The sequence below is a fragment of the Ammospiza nelsoni genome, chromosome 3 (genome assembly GCF_027579445.1).
Source record: "Ammospiza nelsoni isolate bAmmNel1 chromosome 3, bAmmNel1.pri, whole genome shotgun sequence".
Lineage (NCBI taxonomy): Eukaryota > Metazoa > Chordata > Aves > Passeriformes > Passerellidae > Ammospiza > Ammospiza nelsoni.
In genome coordinates, this window is record NC_080635.1 from 108,925,884 (window position 1) to 108,945,237 (window position 19,354).

At 37.6% G+C, this 19,354-nt stretch overlaps 1 protein-coding gene across 2 annotated transcripts in view; it reads right to left on the bottom strand.

Moving 5' to 3' along the window:
* Nucleotides 1–1,669: 1,669 nt before the first annotated feature.
* Nucleotides 1,670–19,354, bottom strand: part of ATG5 (autophagy related 5) — a 73,585-nt gene continuing 55,900 nt past the window's right edge. For both annotated transcript variants that reach the window (XM_059468227.1, XM_059468228.1), the window contains one exon: nucleotides 1,670–3,996. In XM_059468227.1, the coding sequence (XP_059324210.1) occupies nucleotides 3,860–3,996 (137 nt within the window). In that variant the 3' untranslated portion in view covers nucleotides 1,670–3,859. The remainder of the gene's footprint in view (nucleotides 3,997–19,354) is intronic.

The following is a 19,354-nucleotide window of genomic DNA, read 5'->3' on the forward strand; positions in this document are numbered from 1 at the left end:
GTCAGGGAGGGTCCTGGGGATGGGCAGCTCAGTCACACACAGGGCACCAACACTGGTAATCCTGCAAGGGACAGACAGAGCTGTGGAGCCAGGGGCAGGCACAGCCTCATCACCACTCAGCTGAGGTCAAGCATCAGCTAAACAAAGAGAAGCTGCAAATTAAAGGAGAATCTGCAGGGGCCAGGATTCACATGATAAAATGGTCGCTGTGGAAATGGTGAAGAAACCGTATGACTTCCTGTGTCATGCCACGATTTCAGGGCTCTAGGCTCACCCCCATGGCCTGATCCCCTCCTCCTGTTTGCCTTGTACAGACTCAGATAGTCTTTAAAATAAAGGAAAACCAGCCTATTTTGCCAATTTTGAACTGCAGAAAAAATCCAGTGAGGGTGTGTGTCCACATGACTGATGGAAATCAAACCTCTGAAGTGCAGATTATTTTAATTATAGTCAGAAAAGCATGTAAGATGCAAGTTTCAGCCAGATAGTTTCCATTCTGAGCTTTAATTTTGTAGTAATAAAAATACTTGAGTGCCTCTGTCTAGCTGAAAGAATAACAAGTTGTCTGGCTTGTTATGTCAGCTGGGACACTTAGTAACAATATACACAAGGAGAAATTATATCTGTGCAAAATAAGGCATCACCAGCTCTCACTCGTGTCTCTCTTCTCACTGTACGGCAGCCACCAAAGGGACAGGTTTAGTGAACAGTGCTATTGATTACTTTTTCCCCCACTACAGCCTGATTTTCTTTGAAAAAGAACCAAACTTCTAGAGGTTTCTAAGAAGTGTTTGTGAACTTGCAAAACACACTTGACAAAAGTCTAGCAAGCAATCCTTCCAATTCCAACAGATGCAAGCAAACTACATTGCAAATTGGCTTCATCCTTTCTAACATGTTCTACTCAGTTATGGTGAGAGCTCAGGTTACAATGAGTATTAGTAGCTGGATTTGTTTCCACAATACATTCATTCTATTATTGATCTAGATTAGTGAAATGATGCAAGGATTAAGGTTTTGAACATCTTCCATGGAAAGTGCTATTTTAAAATTGGACACATTTTGGCAGTCAAGATCCTCCAACCCTAACCTGGGTGTTGACTGCCTGTCTTTCCACCCTAAGTGGTTTTTATACATATAAACTCCATATAATGCTAGTTATTTTGTACATATAAAAACCTGACATACACCAAACTTTTCATGTAGCTGTTTGCATAGCTGGTTTGTATTGCTTTCTGTTCTTCAATCTATAGTTCAGAGAAATTGGTGTTTCATTTCACAGTTAAAAAAACTTACTTGAATTGTAGAGACATGAAAGGCAAGGGAAGGAGAGAAAACATCTCTCCCATTTTAAACTCATCTTCCACAAGCTAATTTGACAGTGTAATGTGAAAGTACAGAAATCTGAAATCTAGTTCTGAATGTCTTTTTACCTCTCTCTCAAGAGATATTACTCAGGTTTACTGTGACATTTCAAAATGTCACCATGCCTATCTCAAAACCAGACATTTTAACAAAGAATAGATACCTACCTGCTTTAATTCAGAACCCAATCTGTATGTGATGATATTCTAAGAACCTCTTCTAAGAAGTTCCTACTTATTAAGTAAATACTCGTCATACAATGACAAAGATCCTTATTTAGCTGGAAATAAAGACAGACTCAAACTTTGTTTTATTTTTTAATAAAGTTTAAATAGTTAAAGTAAGAGGAAAGAGTATGTTTTAAAGCCAAGCTATTTCTTTGTTCCATGCTAGGCCTTAAAGTTGGATTTACTGGCAAATATGGGCCATAAGAAGAGCTGTATACTTCAAATGCTGGTGTAGAATATATTAAAATAGCTAGTGACTCACTCCAGATTACCTTAAAACAAAGGAAACACAATCTCTACAGTTTTTGAAAGGTATTGCCTCTCATCCTGATTAATGGAAAAATTATCCCTACAAAAGATTTTTTTTAAATATGAAGACTCTACAAAATATTTGCTTTATCCATTGGCAGGACTTTGAAAATCTCCAAAATATTTAGATATGTGTGCCTAAGGAAGTTTATAAATGCCAATCCAACACTGTAACAAAAATTCCAAACAGAACTGGAAATTAGAATAACTTAACCAAATCATCCCACCATAAGAATATTATATTTCTATTCTGCATAAACACAGACCAGCATGGTTTGTTTTGTTTCAAAAATTCTTCATGTCCTGCAGAATACAGCATAGATTTGTTTCATTAGTACCTTTACCCTTCAATTTCCTTAATGCTATTTTCCTCATTAACATTTAAAACAGTATCTAATCTGTCTACAGATTTTTTCTGCCCTCAGGGCTCTTCTTAGCCTCAACCCTATCCTCACCCATGGAGATCCTTCCCCTCTTGCTTCAGAAAGAGGTTTTTGTTCATTTGGCTGATTTTCATTTTCTTCTTTTTCAGACACAGGTAAGTATCCTGCCATCAAGGGAGCATGGGAACGAATGGGAACAGCACTGGGAATTACTGGGACATTTACAAGCCAAGACTGTGAGTAGGCGCTTTGACAGCCACTATTTTTGAAAGAAAAATATCATGCTTTCTTTATATTGGATAATATTTGACAGATTGGATAATATGTCTACTATAAATAGTTTTGTGTCACAAACAGCCACAAACTGCAGACAAAGCAATAGAGGACAGAGTTTGATGAATTTAGTGCAACAGAAAAAAAATTGATAGAGTTTGAGTAGCATCTTGCAATGGTAACGAACATTTAGAAACCAAAATGATCCAATAACCTAAAAATACATCTGCTACACTAAGAGCAATAAGATTAGAAGCTTCCAAATTGTGGACTGATTGCACAGGGACCACAGATGTAAGAAAGTATTAGCTTGGAAAGCTTCAGCTTTCCAAAATTCAAAATCATTAAAAAGCAATCTGTTCATCATTCTATGATTTAACTGTTTCCTAGTCTATGGGAATAAACAGCAGGATACAATCCTGTTTGCAACATCCATGTAGCTTTTTTTTTTTTTAAAAAAACCTTGTTAAAGTAAATTAAGAAAATATATTCTTAAAGAAAAAAAACTAGATGAGCACAAAAAAATGCCATGACGAATCCTGAGACAAATTATCCTACATCGTTGCTAGTCTATGAAAACTGGTTTGAATAATAAACACACTGGAGTATTCAGTGACAGCATACAAATCAAGAGTATTTGTAATTATTAAGTTTTGCATGTTTTTAACTGACAAAACATGCTCACAGGCTTACTTTAAAATCTCTCACTGCTTGTTATCAAAGTTAAAAGATCATTTGCATACCAATACATATACTGTAAACATGAACTTCTCATTAAGGAAAGATGGATTTACAGTAATTTGATCTTTTACAAAAAGCTATTGGTAACCAAATCTCTCAGTGTCTAACCTTCTAGAAAATTAAACCAATGTTTCCACCCTCAAAGCTGAAACACTACCTCTTTAGGAAACAGCCCTGTTTATTTGTTAATCAGAAATACAATCAAGTGGCATATTTCCATTTGCTCTTCGGCTGACAGTTTCAGCTTCATTATATTTTACAAGAAAACAGCAGACTTGCAGAAGTCCTGTAAATTCTTTCATATCGCAACTGATTTAATTACAGCAGTGAACAAACGCAGCAGTGATGCAAAATAAGATCAGCCCAATTGCCCTTATCTGATGATAGGATCTCTCTTCCTGTTTGGCTTACAGCAGTGAGGACTTCTTGTTTTGTTTCGGCTTTTTGTTGGTTTCTTTTTTTCTGGTCAGGCTGCCTCTGTCAAGACTGACAGAAGCAAGAAGTTGACATGCCCTTAGAATTCCAGCTTGAGAATGATCCTCATAGGAATAGAGCTGAGTTTCAATCAGTAGGTCGGGGAATGATACTAATGTGGAGAAAATTATCTGGATAGCTCATATGTTCGCTTAGCCACTGAATGGGTGTTTCCAGCATTGGCTCAATTCCATGAATCATCACTTGAGTCTTCTGCTCTCCATCTAATTCAAAGAAAAAGAGAAACCACTAGTATGCCATTCAAAGTTCACAGGAAGATTAAACATTTACTCATACTTAATTTATGTTAGATTTAATTGGTGTTACCGAGTTCAACGTTTAACAGAACGAAAAGTAGGAAATATCAGTGTGGAGAAAGCTGAGATTTGTATCATCTAAAACAGAAACTTTGAGTTAAAATTAATTCCAAGACCAAACTGGAATTAAGTAAAACTTAATGAAAGTGCCACTTTTCTTTACTAGTTGTAAGAAGGGCTTTTTTTAATCCCACAGCGATCCCAGCTTGTTGTCAACCCAGCTAAGGCACATCCATCTCAGCCAGCTGTAAGGCATATGAATTTTACACAGATCAAGCTCAAAATGTTGAGCTTCCTAAACCATACTGGTAAGTTGTATTCTTAATACTGTGATCTACTGAAAGAGCTGGACTGTGTGTAATATAATACATGCATTATTCCTGAAGTAATCTTGTATTGCTAAGAATAATTTACATAAATCACTAGCAATATTTCAGAGTTACTCCGAAGGCAGAGTTGGCACCGACTTTTTCTCACTTAGTTTCATCTCTTGGAAAAGCAAAGTTAGCAAATTATTCCCAGTATAACAAGAGTATTTTCTAAGAATATTTCAATTCTTTTTATTTATACTTGTCCCGGAGGATGCAAGTACTTTGATCCTTTGATTCAAATGATGGGAACCAGCTAAAGCAACTGACATAACAGTCATGACATGAACTAAAACAACAAAAAATGAAAATTTATTTCAGAGACAAGGGATGAGAAGAGAATATGAAATATGCTTCAAACAATGGTTAGCAGGGGGAAAAGTAGGCAGTGACCTTTCACTCATTTTATTCTATACTATGGCATTCTCACATGGACCTACCACAGTGAACTCCCCATTCAGTAATCAAAAGTACTACTGCATTCACTAATTGGCATTTTATGTCCCACTCCAGTGTCTATAACAGAACAAACCACCATCCTGACCAAGAGCTGCATGGAAGAGAAGAGAATCTAGAAGTGTAGGTATCATTACTGGTTCTTGCATTCAGTGGCCCCAATTGTAGTGTAATTTCTATTTTATAACACAGGTGAAATCACATTTGTTTGGTAGCTAAAATGATTGGACAGCTGCCTGAAGAAGTTTCTAGTATAACCAGCTATCTATGCCCGCACAGCTGGTAAAAAAATCATTCTAAACATGTAGTTAACTTTTTGCTAGTAATAATTCTTCCTGCAAGAGCAGAAAGTTATGTTTGCTTAAAATAAAGCATTATACTCTTGTTACTTGTTACCTACATATGGTATATTCTGTACCAAGTCTTGATTCTCTAAATGGCATAATACCCACATTATCACACTAAATTAAGCATAAACACTTGCTGGTTTCTGGTTTTATTTCAGACAAGTGTGAAGAACAAAGCACATTATTTAAAAACCAACTTCTGGTATTTCTGTCCAAAACAGGTATTTATTGGGCTGAAACACTCCGAGTCAGATTGTCAAAAGAATTAACTCCCAAAGAAAACATCTCAGAAACCCAGTTGTGGTGGTGCATTAATTCGTTTACAACACCAGTTTTCTTTCTTCTCCGAAGTTAGGGAACATCTAAATATTTTTCAGTAACCTCCAAATATATGTATTTAACACTTAAAAATTAAAACCTACCTATGGTATTCCTTAAGTTGGTGTAAGCTGACGACTTCTTTTAACGTTTCATTAGTATTATTTCATTTCCAGAAACAACTAATTTACATAAAACCAGATGACAGAATGCACCTGACTCTTTTTAGCCCAAACTTGCAAAAAAAAAAAAAAAAAAAAATGAAAAGCTTTAGAACCCCAGTATAATTTTCTTGCCATTGAAGGAAAGGCTTATAAATTATAAACATTTTCTTTGGCTCTTCCATTACTGTGCAACATATGTATGTGTGTGCATGTGCCTACTCTTGCTTGAAAATGAAGTGCAGGTAATCTTGATGTCTGTTCTCAGTTCCTTACCCAGCTTTGTCTCTTTCTCACACAAATCTTTTATTCTGTTCCTCGGCAAACTGAGAAAGCCTCAGAGGTCAATGAAGAATTTACCAGTTTAATTAAAATCTAAATCTCTGCATTAGCATTGTTTGTGCTTTAGTATTATCTCTGACAAAGCATCACTTCTTAATTCCTTTTCCCCTTGAGGCTTGACTGAAGAGATCTTATCTCCCAATTCTGTATTTACTGCAGCCTTCTTTCACAAAATCCATTGTTTTTACTTCAACATTCTTCTCTCCTTTTGTTACTAGGAACCACAAACTCTCACTTCAGGCACATTTACCCAAACTTTCCTCAACTTTCATGTTTTCCATCACACATCCGATTATAAGTCAGAGTGTCTCTCATATAGACTCTTCTCTACTTTTTGCAGCAAAAAGTTGTAAACAGCAAATACACTAAAACAATTACTGAAAAATATTCTTATCTTGTCAACAGCTGTCTAATTATTATCCATTTCCACTGTGATCTGAGTACTGAATGATTTGCTAGCTATCATGAAAACTTCATCCACCTGTTTTAGAGATACAATAGATTAGGAGATTTACGAAATATTTTTTTCCACGATTTTAGATGCAGCTTGACCCACCAACTGCTGTCCTCTTCTTCCCCAACCCACATTCTATGATCACAAGAAGCCTTTCTAAAGTGATGAAATGCTGCTAAAAGTGTTCAAGTTGCTAAACATAATGTATTTAAATTAGTGGTATAAATGTAAATGACCTAATTACAAAGTAATGCCCCTCTATATCATTGGATAATGTCTGTGAAAATTAGGGTAAATAACTCTGTTCATCTGCAGTGCACAGGGTCCAGACCTGATGATATTATTACTGTCAATACCCATTCTACAATGTTCAGTAATGTAGTGAAAAAATAAACAGGATTTCCTCAAAACCACTAATTCAAATTTTCCAGTAACCTCCCCAACTTTTTTTGTCCTCTTAAAATTCTATCGGAACTGAGTTACATGTTACTTATCACATAACCTAAGATTATTTTTTTTTGCTTTGTTGCAAATTACTTTTGGGAGTAAGATGAAGTGGAAGAAAAATAAAAGCACAGCAATCTATAAGTTTGCATAATGCTACTTAAAATCAGAGTGCTTCTATTTATTGAAGTGATGCTCAAGTAACAAACACTGTTTTGGCATTTGCAAAAAAAAAAAAAAAAAAAAACAAAAAACCCTGTAAACTAATTAAGTCATCTATCAGAGTGGTTGTCCCAAGATTAATTTATTTTTTTACCACTTTCCTTGTGGAGCTGCATCAACGGAGAAGATACTGTAGCCCCCTCAAATTACCAGAGGCAAGCTCTAAGCAGAGATGGTAATGCTTTTTGGTAAAACTGAACAATATTCCATCTCCAGAAGGCAGATAACAATGCTTAAATGTTATGTACTAAGACATTTTTTCACCTGACTTAACTTAGACCCTCACTCAAGGCTGCAACACTTTAAGTGTTGACCAGACTCAGGCTAATTAATCATATCATGTAAAGTCAGAAGGGTTTCCCAGTTCTGTACAGAAAATGGAGAGAAACAAGAACCTCTGAAGTGAAGGGCTTTAAGAAGAGATCTGCTCCTCTGTCACCAACAAGGTGGCTCCATGCTCCTGATGAGGAAACCACTACAAGAAAATATTGCAAAGGACTCTCTTTTGCAGATAGGCATCTGCTGGGAGGAAGCAAGAGAGAGTGGCCTCTTGCATCTCAAGTGAGTCCTTGAGAGAGTGGCTCAAAGCCCTCCCCAACCTGAGGCAGCTTGAGCCCACTCTCTCTTCTTTAATGGAATGCCCTAACTAAATATTCACTGTCACTAATCCCAGCTTCCTTTAAAACCCCTCAATATCCAGGAACCAGCGAGACACAGCGGAAGAACAAACAAGAAAATCTGTAGCCTTCAGAGAAGGTGGGAAAATGTGCCATGTCATGTTATCACACAGTAAGTTTTTCCTTCAGCTATATAAGTTGTTGCTTGCAAACTAATCTACTCAGTAACAGGAAAATTAGCTCATTCAGCATCAGTTCAGATGGCTGCACATGAGCACTGATGCATCTCAATAAATTTTTCTACTGAGTTACGTTATAATTTGAAAGAAAGAACTGAAGATGGACATAAAAGATTGGTTTAGTTTTGAGACAGATTCAAGTGCCTGAGAGCAGAATAGTGAGAAGGCACTGCCTCTGTTACAGGTACTTACTTCAGCCAGTTTTTATCCAGATTAGCACCTCAATGCTCACCAGTGCTGCAATGCCATACTCCCTTTCACCTACACAAGACAGCTCCTCTAGCCAGACTACATCTGTGATGTACCACTTAAAATTCTTTAGTGGGATGAAATACCTCCCTTCTGATTTGTGGCCTCAAGCAATCACCTGTCAGGGCAATTTAATAGGCTTAAATCCCTTAACAGATAGACAATACAAGATATTCAGGCTTTAGCAAAAGTGCCCCTGGAGTACTCAATTAGAATCCTCAGTATGCAAGTTCCCTGCCTGTAGTCGGGGGCAGCACCACTTATAAAATTGGCTTTACAACCCTAAAAAGGCAAATAGAACCTGGTACTTCGAATCAGGGGCAAACAATGCATTTCTTGTATGGTACAAGGCCACAGGACTATAGACAAGGACACTAAAATGTATAAGGAGTAAACACAACCAGCTTTCATGCAGTAGCAGCATTTTAATAGTGCAACATAACTGGAAGCCAGCTTTTCCAGCTGCAAAGTGGGCCATAGACATTTGGCTTATCTTCAGAATATATCATATGCTCTGAAGACAATGATACCAAAGGTATTCCTGACAATAGGCTATGCCATATTGTAGGAAAACTAATCTTGGGACGGCATTATAAGGAGCAGAATTTTCTTTTTGTGACTGTGATGTGGCTGCTTTCCTCCCCATTTTTTCTGCTCCCCAGATAATCTGGCAGGAGAACAGTGTGTGCTCAGCACCTGGTGCCTCAGACATCTCTGAATCTGAAGAGACACACCAACAACTTCACTGGAAAGATTTTATCTACCTCTGAAGGATGTCATAGGAAATTACTTAGAGAAACATAGCTTTCAGTAATGTGCCTGGTGTGAGTAATGCAGTGTGCAACCACTAAGTTTGCTACTGAATGATTTTGCTGACCCAGTTTTGAAAGCCTGAAGCCAAAGCTGGGCAAGGCCAAATCTCTGGTAAGCAAAAGTGAAAATTTCCTTCTTGGAATGTAGGTCTCTGATTCAGCACCAAGGATCACACAGGCAACTGTGCACTTATTTACAAAAGATTATTCTGTATTAGTGAGCAAATTCAAAGACTGTTCTAATTTGTAACCACATGTGGTAGGAAAGCACTGGACAGTGGCTGAAGTTATTCTTTCCTCTCTGGGCACCTCAGGTTGGAAATTCTAGGACCTACAGAGACAAGACAGCCCCTGACAAGCCTCAGAGTCTAAAGAAATTCTCCACCAGTGACTTCAGCACTGGTAGCAGAACAGAAACACAAATATTTGAACATACTTCTCTTTTGCACTTTCAAATAGGTAGCATCTCTAAAAACCTCAAACCTTAATAAAGCCAGCAATGGTTTAATTTGTTAGCCCTGAAACTTGACAAACAGCATCTACCTAGTTTAATAGTAACCTGTCCAAACAGTTCTAATGTCCAATATTAAAACTGACAAAGACAGGATACCATTTACAACAAAACAAGCTTCACAATTATTTTCATTGTGTGTGCTACAAAAATATCTATGTGTTCATAAAATGCAAAAAAAAAAATTAGGCTAAGGAGCATTTATGAACCTTTTCACATCACTTCTGTAGTATTTACTAAAGGCAGGTACCTTATATTTTTTAATTCATGGCAAAATATTTCTTTGCTCAATGAGCAACCATAGCTACAGAATTGATTAAATCCATGTATAAATTAAATATTGATGCTTTTCTTTTCTCCAGTACCTTTAAAAAACATATTAGAAACTAACATATATTATTACAGGCTTTTCCATTCATAAACTCCAATCTAACTGGAACATCTGCAATCAGTTTCTGGCATGTGTAACAGTGAACAAGGTACAGAAATACAGTGAGGTGTTCTGATTCCACACTGATGACAACCTCAACGTACAGTGATCAAATAGAAAAAAGAATTTCGATATTGAAAAAATTGTACTTAATCAGCTGAGTACTAACAAGAGCTCAATGTCATTTCATGGGAAGTGCATAAAAAGTTGATTTTGGTGAAATCTCATGGCCAAATGATATTCTGCTCTTCGAATGAACCCAGCACAAGTACTTCAGACAGCAAACATGTTCTTTACTAAAACCAAGTATTTCACACTTAAGGAACTATAACTTCAAGGTCTAAGTTTACTACATGTTCAATTGAGCAGAGTATTTTTAGATAGAATTTAGAATTTTTTAACTAGGAATAAAATCTTATGAGCTTTCAGAAGCTTCACACTAACCTATTTTAGCCAGCATATCCCAGGCTATCCTTACTTTTCTGTGAATTCCATCTTGTACAACACAACCCTGCTTGCCACAGCAGTAGGCTCTATTGCTAGAAGTGACTCATTTTCCATAGCAATCTTAACATGCTTTAAACCTCACTTCAACCTCACAAAGTACCAAAATCCTTATTCTCTTCCTCTCCCCAGAGCTGGAATGATGATCAGCTTCAGGAGACACACAGATGGATCATGTCAGCAGATCTGTTCAGTATCCTCTGACCAAGAGCAAGAACACACAAAGAGTTCTGCAAAGCCAACTCTACAATAGCCTAGCCACAACAAAAGGTTCCTCTGACCTCAAAAATTTTAGATGCTGATATGTGACATGAAAGCACAGGACTGACTTTTCCTTCCTGCCTACATATCTCACCAGCACTGGGGAAAGCCACTGAAGCTGATTTCAGGTGAAGAACTCACCCACAGAAATACAAGGTCAGTGCATTATTCAGTAAAAATTTCGTTCTCAAAATGATTCTGTGTCTGAAATAAGAATTGTTCCAAACACAAGATGTGGTTTGGAGAATAAGAATGACAGTTCCTGGATAGACTCAACTGCCTGACATGAATATAAATAAACCATGACATAGATTTAGTTAACTGTCAGCAACAAGACAGTATCACTCATTTTAACCATTTAGTAGTAACATGAGTTCAATTGCTCAAACTGAAGGTCATTGTTTTCCTAAATGTCTGTTTCCAGTTTGGGGTATGGTAAATAAAAGCTACAACTTTGTATTTTGTTTTAAAATTCCTTTTAAAATGAATATTAATTTTTAATACTTTACTGAACAACCTACAGATAACAGAACAAGAGTGTTCAACCTATCTTTTCTAATTAAGTTGATTTTTCAAAATTCTTCTCCAAAATAAAAAGTTAAAAACATCAGTCTCCCGATCCTGAAGTGTTTTATCACTCATATTGTCTCAATCTTGGAGTGCCTTCATGTCATCTCACCAGAGCCCCTCACAGGAAGTAGTTGTCCAAAATGCTATGATAGAACCAGACCTGTATCAACTTCAGTGAACTCTATTCTTGCAGAGTACCTGACTGCAAAAGCCCACCTCCAGGCAAGATACAGATATGGACTGATATTAAATCCATATCCACTAATTTAGTTTTAATTACTGCTCTACTTCTTTACATGGTTTTGACACAGGCCAGTTGGCTGGTATCTTTGTGATCTTCTTGTGGTGTAAACATCTTAACTTGAATTTACACATCTATCACTTAATGAACAGGACAAAACTTTCTTTGTCACAGTTCTTATATGATTACCTTCCTTGGATTATGCCAGGCACCATCCTGCCTTCTCTATCCCCCAAACAGAAGTGCAATCTTATCATATGCAATATTACCATCATCTACATTAAATATCACTAAATACTGAGATGAAATCAAGTATTTGGCATCACTCCATTTATAATTTTCTTTTCTATGCAACTCTTCTCTCTTGTTATTTCCTATCATTTTTGACCTCAAATCTATCCTCAGGTTAGACAGCCACACTTCTGAAATATAGTAAAAAAACAGATTAAAGTAATCACCACAAGTAAAAGTTTATGATGCTTTGAAGCAGCAGATGAGAACTTGGCTTACACTTCTAATCTCACAGGAGCCAGGAAGCATGTAAATGAACCAAAAAACCTTTTTTCCAGTGCACTCAAAAAGTTTTTAGAGAAAGTGAATTTGGCCTGAAACACCACTAACCAGACTAAGCCTGAGCAGACTATTTTTAACAATTTCCCAAAACAGTTAACACTGACAGTAACGCCATGCAAGACAAGGAAACTTTTCCTTTTGTAAAACAGCTCATGCAACTCAATGGAAAAACAGATAGAGGGTGGAAATGGGTTAAGCTTTACTTAAATGAACTTTGTTGTTGTTGCTTTTAAATTATTTTCTTCTTGTATACTTCATAGAGGTTTTTAAAATGGGATTCTTGGAATAAGTAGCAAACTAATTTATGACAGAACTCCAAAATACTTTTCTTAAAAATCTGACGTCTTATGGAAGCAAAGATGCTTCCCATCAAGCATCTAGCTTCAGGCAGAATAAAAAAAAGTTAAGATTGAACTCCCAGGGAATATTCTTATAATCCTTCTTCCTTAGCATCAGTGTCTTAGCCTCATCTTTTGAACTAGCAATAAGCCTGTGATAGTTTATAAAAGCCTGGGGTTAGCAGCTGAGGCTTCTAAAACAATTTTCTACAATGCTTTAAGTTTGGCCATTCACATAGTGAGAAAGTTCAGTGTAAATCGTGCTGCTGTTCCATGTAACAAACAAGCACACAACATGAGGATACATGAGGACAGGCAGGGTGTGCATTAAAAGATAAACACTTGAATGTGTGACAAATTGAGGCCAACTTGTCCATGATATATTTTCCATTGTTGAAGGAGAGCTAAATCACTTTTAAGAGTTGTGTAGCTTTTTTGAACAGCAGTCATCTTGACTTACCAGAAGTTAACCCTTTTATGCACTATGCCCTTAATTAGATTTGAGGTTGCCCTTCCTTCCAAACACTGTAAAACTGACCTTCAGAAATTAGGGCTCGCTCTCTATGCAGCTAGGGAGCTAAACATGATCAATGTGGTTATTGGAAAAAAAAAAACAAACAAAAAAATCACATTTGATAAAGATTTATCTCTACGAAGTTTGGTCTAGAGCAAATCAATTCGCTGTAAAAGACCTTGTTACTAGTAGTTTGCAAGAATTTTTATAATGTCATTGTTTTCAAAATGCTATTATGCCAAACAATTAAATAACAAATTCTCTGTGCAATCATATTATATATCCTCTAAGCATATGCACATTCATACACTTTTAAAGGTTTTTAATGGCATTCTTGAACTTTCAACCTCAAGTTTACTTCATTTTCAAGTTACTCTAATTCACATCATGCCTGCAAATATTCTGTGATCCTAATGGCCGTCCATCTTTATATGAAGAACTTTTCAGCTAATGATGACCTATTCCTACAAAGCACAGCAGGATTACTGTTTCTGAAAAATCACTCTCAATACAGAAGAGACCAGCACGTTCACTTGTTTTCAAGCCAAAATGCTAATTGCTAGTTTATCTGCTCAGTTTAATACATCAAATTCAAAAGTGGGCATTGGGACATAATCACTGGTTAAAACTATTTGGCTGAAGAGTGATAAGTGACACATACAGATTCAAGGCTTAATGGCTGTTATTTTCATGTTTTGCCTTCCCCTACTTAACTAGAGAAAAATAAACTGGTTTTTCCTTTTTAAAAATGCTACATCCAAGACTATTATTATGTTATTTAACAGAGTAAACAACCTCACAAGCAAACTACATGTGAAAATTGAGATGAGCTATTTAATTATATTCAAAGTACGGACAGTTTTGTTCCATGTCTGACAAATCCTTCAACCTCTGCTAAACTGATCAGTAAAAACTCAGCTAATTGAATCCATTGATGTGAAAAACCACAGGCTCAAGTCTGTACTGCATACATCAGGCTGAGGGATTTCTGCTCCAGCCATGGCAGTAATAGTCAGTGGGGTCAGGTCAAAGAGGGTTAAAGTGAGTCAGGATATAGCCAAAGGAATACATCAAACACTGATTTTAAAAGGGCAATTAATCTTAGACAGAAATGCTTCCTGGGGAATGAGATCTCAATCTTAAGAGCACACTACATGATGTAGCAGTAAAAATGTACATATACAAGCTTAGAGAGCTTTCATCCTGTGATCACAAACAGAAGGGGAGTGCTGTTTATCAGAGAAATACAAACCCTTGCTAAAATACTTACATTAGCGTCTTCCGGGCCCTTACTCATCGAAAAATAAATTCTGTAATGAGCAGGCTGTAGAGTCTGCACACATGAAATACCTTTTTTAATACATGTACTGTAGGTTCTTTTGAACAGCTAGTAGATTAAAGTATTTAGAGATCTGTACCATAGTAAAATTAAAGAATCTAGCATTGAAAAATTCAGGAAAGAGTGGTGAAAGGAGGAATGGAATACCTGCAGGACTCTTTACACTAAACACTAAAAAAAAATAACAACCCCTTCTCAAAAAAGCTACCTGGTCCGAGTTAAAATCGGAAGAAGGCTTTCATCAAAAGTTCTTTTTAGCTTTTCTATTCCAAAATATTAAGACAGTTAGCTGCAAAACTGTTAGATTATAATATAATCTCTGTTTTTAATGAGAGTTTGACTCATAATTTAAAATTTTTAGAGTTCAGAAAGTATTTTTCTGCTTTATAGTAGAAAAATAGATCCATAAAGCTTACAACACAAACATACAGCATTTGCAAACAAAATTTGTTACATTAGTATCACTAATTAGTTAGCAAGATTACTAGGAATCATTAGCTGTGTGGACAAACACAGGTCTGAAATTAATTACCACTAATTTGGCTGCATTGGCTCACAGCACTAAAGAGAACTGGCTTTGCAGCCATCTCTCCATCTGAGGATATTGATGCCCAACATCACAAGTGTCAGAAGGGCATCTATTTGTCTGTCTGGTTCACACATGTGGCTTCTTGGTTTAAATGCCTGGTGACAGCTTGCACAAAGATACTGAACACAGTGAAGTTTGCCAAAGTGTAGAGACCTGCTGCATTTTGCCCTTGTAAATGTGGTGATGATGCCATCTGGGAAAAGGATAAGGAGCACCAGTGCATTCAAATCTGCACTGACTGTAGCACCTCCTGTGCACAAGTCAAAGACTTGTGCATAAGACTTTGGCTTCAACATAAGGAAAGGTTTTACCTCTATTTTTTAACAGATATTCTCCAAATGGCTACTGGTGCAAAGCAAAAAATAAAATTATCCACTCATTGTGAAGTTACTAAAATCTCTGAATAAAATGGGGTATTGAAGCAAGGGACAACTACTGTTAGCAAGTGCTGCTGAATCCTTAAAGAAGAGAGTAGGACACAGTGGATTATTCTCCTTTACAGTACTCGTAAAACTGCTATTTTCCTCCTAATTATTATTTGTAGGTCCTTTAGTTTTGCAATTCTATTTTTTCCAGCCCTGTAAGTTTATCTCCTGGAAAAATCAGGTGCATACTAGGTTGCATCTTGATGCAACCTAGATGCATCAAGACAAAGCAGAACCAGACTACAAGAGAGATGCAAGGAAGATAGGAATGATTTCACTCAGCCAACCCCCAAAGACACAGTACATACAGCTAATTTAAAGGTGTATATATCAAAAAAAGGTATATAAAATATATTAAGATATATAAAAATTATATATATAATTTTAAAAATGGGCCAGAACCCACTATTTGAACTTCAGGGCAAATGCCAGAGAACAGCTCGAGCCTATTCAGATAAATTATCTGCCCCTCTACTGCCTATTGAGAACAGACCCCAAACTGTTAATCCATGAGCCCTGCTCAAATTTTCTGGGATAATATTAATATGCCTTGACCAATATTATGCCCAAGAACTGCTAATAGTCATACAGCACAAACAACACATGTTCTAGCCCACTTCTGTTAACTAGTAAAAATAAAAACACTGAGAGCAAATAATTTAAATCTGTTTGTGGGCTGCAGTGTCCTGGTTGAAAACTTCACATTGTGGATCTTCACAGAGGGTTATTACTGTCTCCTGAAAGTTTTGGTAGAACCAAATCTCCAGTTACTCTTGAACTAATTATAGCACTAAAGGCATTGTCACATTTTCTGTGAAACTAACCATAAGAAATAGCCTGTAAATCTATGAACTTTGTGTAATTCTGCTGTTGCTGACACGCTTATTTCTGCGAGCAAGGATATATGAAAAACCAAAAGTTTGGGTTGGGTTTCTTTCTGTGAAGTTTTTGATGGCTCACTCATACTGAGGGACCTCTGTGGCCTCTGGAGTATGACAGACTCATTTAGATCATGACTCAAAAAAATCCAATTCTTAACTCTGCTACTGACCTCCGTGTGACCAGGTACAAGCCACATCACCCCTCTGTGCCTCTTAATTTCTCCTTCTTTTTTGTCTCTCTTCACTCATCTTTTATCTAAGTGATAAATTCTGTGGGAACACACTGCAGTGTGTACAGTGCATAAGGAACCTGCGGTCTCCTCCTAAAACACAAAAAATACTCATTTTAAAACTGAAAATTCAACACAACCAAAACACACTGTCAAATGCTTTGATCCCAAGAGCTCTCCTAAAACTCACATACATAGCAGATGATTAGAAATCAGGCAGGTTTTCTGTCAGTAATTTTCCACAATCTTTTCTTAACTGTTTAGATTTCCAAATCTATATAGCACTCAGTCAGGAAATTGGTGGTAGGACACTGATGTTCCTGGGAAGAGCAGATTATTATTCTAGGATGAAAAACCTCACCTCTCTTCTGAGGAGCATTTTAGAAATGCTGGCTTGTGATTTTCAAACCAAATAAGCTAAATTTTGAAGAAGTTCTTTTGCTCTGTCGAGGATTTGACTTTCTCCATTTCATACTACTACTGTTAATGATAGACTTAAAAAACTTCTTCTTGTGTCTGAATAAAGTCATTGGCCTTTTGACTAATTTAAAGAGAATAGTCTGGAGTCTGATACTAATAAAACTTATTGGGTGGCCGGCAGAACAAATTTAGCTGAAGCTGAACAAATTTCCAAAGGCTTGTCCGAGAAACAGGATTATTTCCCTATTTGCTGTACCTCTTCCTACATTCTACCATTCTGAATGTGCGTGCCTGTGCATGCCCAGAAACCACTTCTAAGTCACAAAGAAACAGCACATTACTCTTGTGATGTTAGCAAAGTTGCTGGACACAGGAGCAAAGAGCAGACTAGCACAGACTATGGCAGCTGGAAGGGACCTACAATGATCATCTCATCCACTGCCTGAGACATCTGGGGCTGGCCAAAAGTTAGAGCACATTATTAAGGGCATTGTGCAAATGCCTCTTAAACACTGACAGGCTTGGAGCATCTCCCAGCCTCTCTAGAAAAATGTTCTGCTGTTTGACCACACTCATGGTAAAGAAATGCTCCACAAGGTCCAGTCCAAACCTCCCCAGTGCAGCTTTGAGCTATTCCCACACGTCCTATCACCCAATACTCAGGGAAGAACTTAGTGCTTCCCTCTCCACTTCCCTTCCTCAGGAAGCTGCTCCTCCTCACAGGACATGCTTCCAGCCCCATGACCAGCTTTGTTGCTCCCCTCTGGAGGCACTTGAGTGCTTTAACAACCATTGTGGGGACCCAGAAGTGCACACAGCACTCAGGTGAGGCTGCACTGATGCTGAATTCAGTGGGATAATCCCCTCTTCCTCCTGACTGTGCTGTGCTTGATGCACCCCGGGATGTGGTTTGCTCTCCTGGCTGCCAGGACACACAGCTGCCTCACACTGAGACTGCCACTGGCCAGCACCCCCAGACCCTTTTCTGCAGGCCTGCTGTCCAGCCACTCCTCTCCCAGGTAATATCGGTGCTCCACACTACTCTGTCCTAGGTGCAGAATCTTGGCATTTGGACTTACTGAATTTGATCCCATTTGCTAAAAGGAAAGGAGGAAAGACTGACAAGCTACCAGATGGATAATCCTTGTAGAATCGATTGAGGTGAAGTGAGAGAAACCCTGAAAACCAAGCCATGTTCAGTGTTTCCCAGGAAATTGTATGCAGAAAGATCACAAGCAGCCCCACATACCCACTATGCTTCCTTTCAGGAGCAAGTGAGCCAGAACATTCTGCACACAACAGAAGCCCTCTCTGATTATGTAAGGAGTTTGTTTAGAAATGAAGATGGCTAACAAGAAGCACAACTGCCATGATATTCTCAGATTATCTGCACCTTTTCATGTGGTCATGACAAATTAAATCTATATTAATGAATTGTGTAGTCATGACTATTAATTCTATAATCTCAAGCCAAACTCTGGACTTCCACCCCAGTTGATTAAAAAAGACTACTAAACCAAAAGGTATGCAACTTGAACACAGAACAAAAAGTTTCCACTTCAACTTAAAAAAAGGCAACTGGGGCAGGTAGGTGTTTGTGGGCTTCAAAAAAACCCTAAAACCAAAAAGTCGGAAGTAAGATGCAAGTCAGATGCAGGATAATCCAAGCAGATGGCCTAGTTAGGAAAAGATAACAGGCACAAAGAATGAGTCACAGCAGAAAGGAGAAGTACAGGATGACCTCCTCCAGGACGGAAAGCACCACTGAGACAAGGACACAAGGAGGGCGGAATAGCTCAAGCACTGGCTGAAGCTCAGCTGTGGCCAGAGGATGACTCCCACAGTGGAGCAGACAGTGGACTGAACTCGTATCACTAGTGAGCTTTTAACCATCTTCTAGTACACCCACACTCTACAAGACCATTAACCCTTCACAACACTCTCATAGCCACGTGGGATGGAAGTGTGGCTAATAAAGTGTCTAGAACTGCTCAGGACTTGTTGTATTTTTAAATTTAGGTGGCCTGGGAAAGTATTTCAACACTTTACCTCCACAACATTGAAAAGCAGACCAGTCTGAGACAGCATATGCAATCAGACTTACTAGTCAGACACAGGGAGCAAAGACTTCCTCAGTTTGCTCACCACAGGAGCAGCAAGGAATGGGACAGTGCTGTGCTGCTCCAATTCCCACACTAAGCCCCACGTCAAGCTAATTCTGACCTCAGGCACAGCAAGCCCAGTCATATTTCATGTCTATCCAAAGACATTCACACTGCATAAATTTACCTCCTTCTGTTGCACAATTTCTCATTTGTATCAAAATTAGGAGTCTACACGGCAAATCTAATCTAAATTCAATTTTCTGTTTAACTAATTTACTGGAAGTCAATGCTTAAAAAACTGAGAG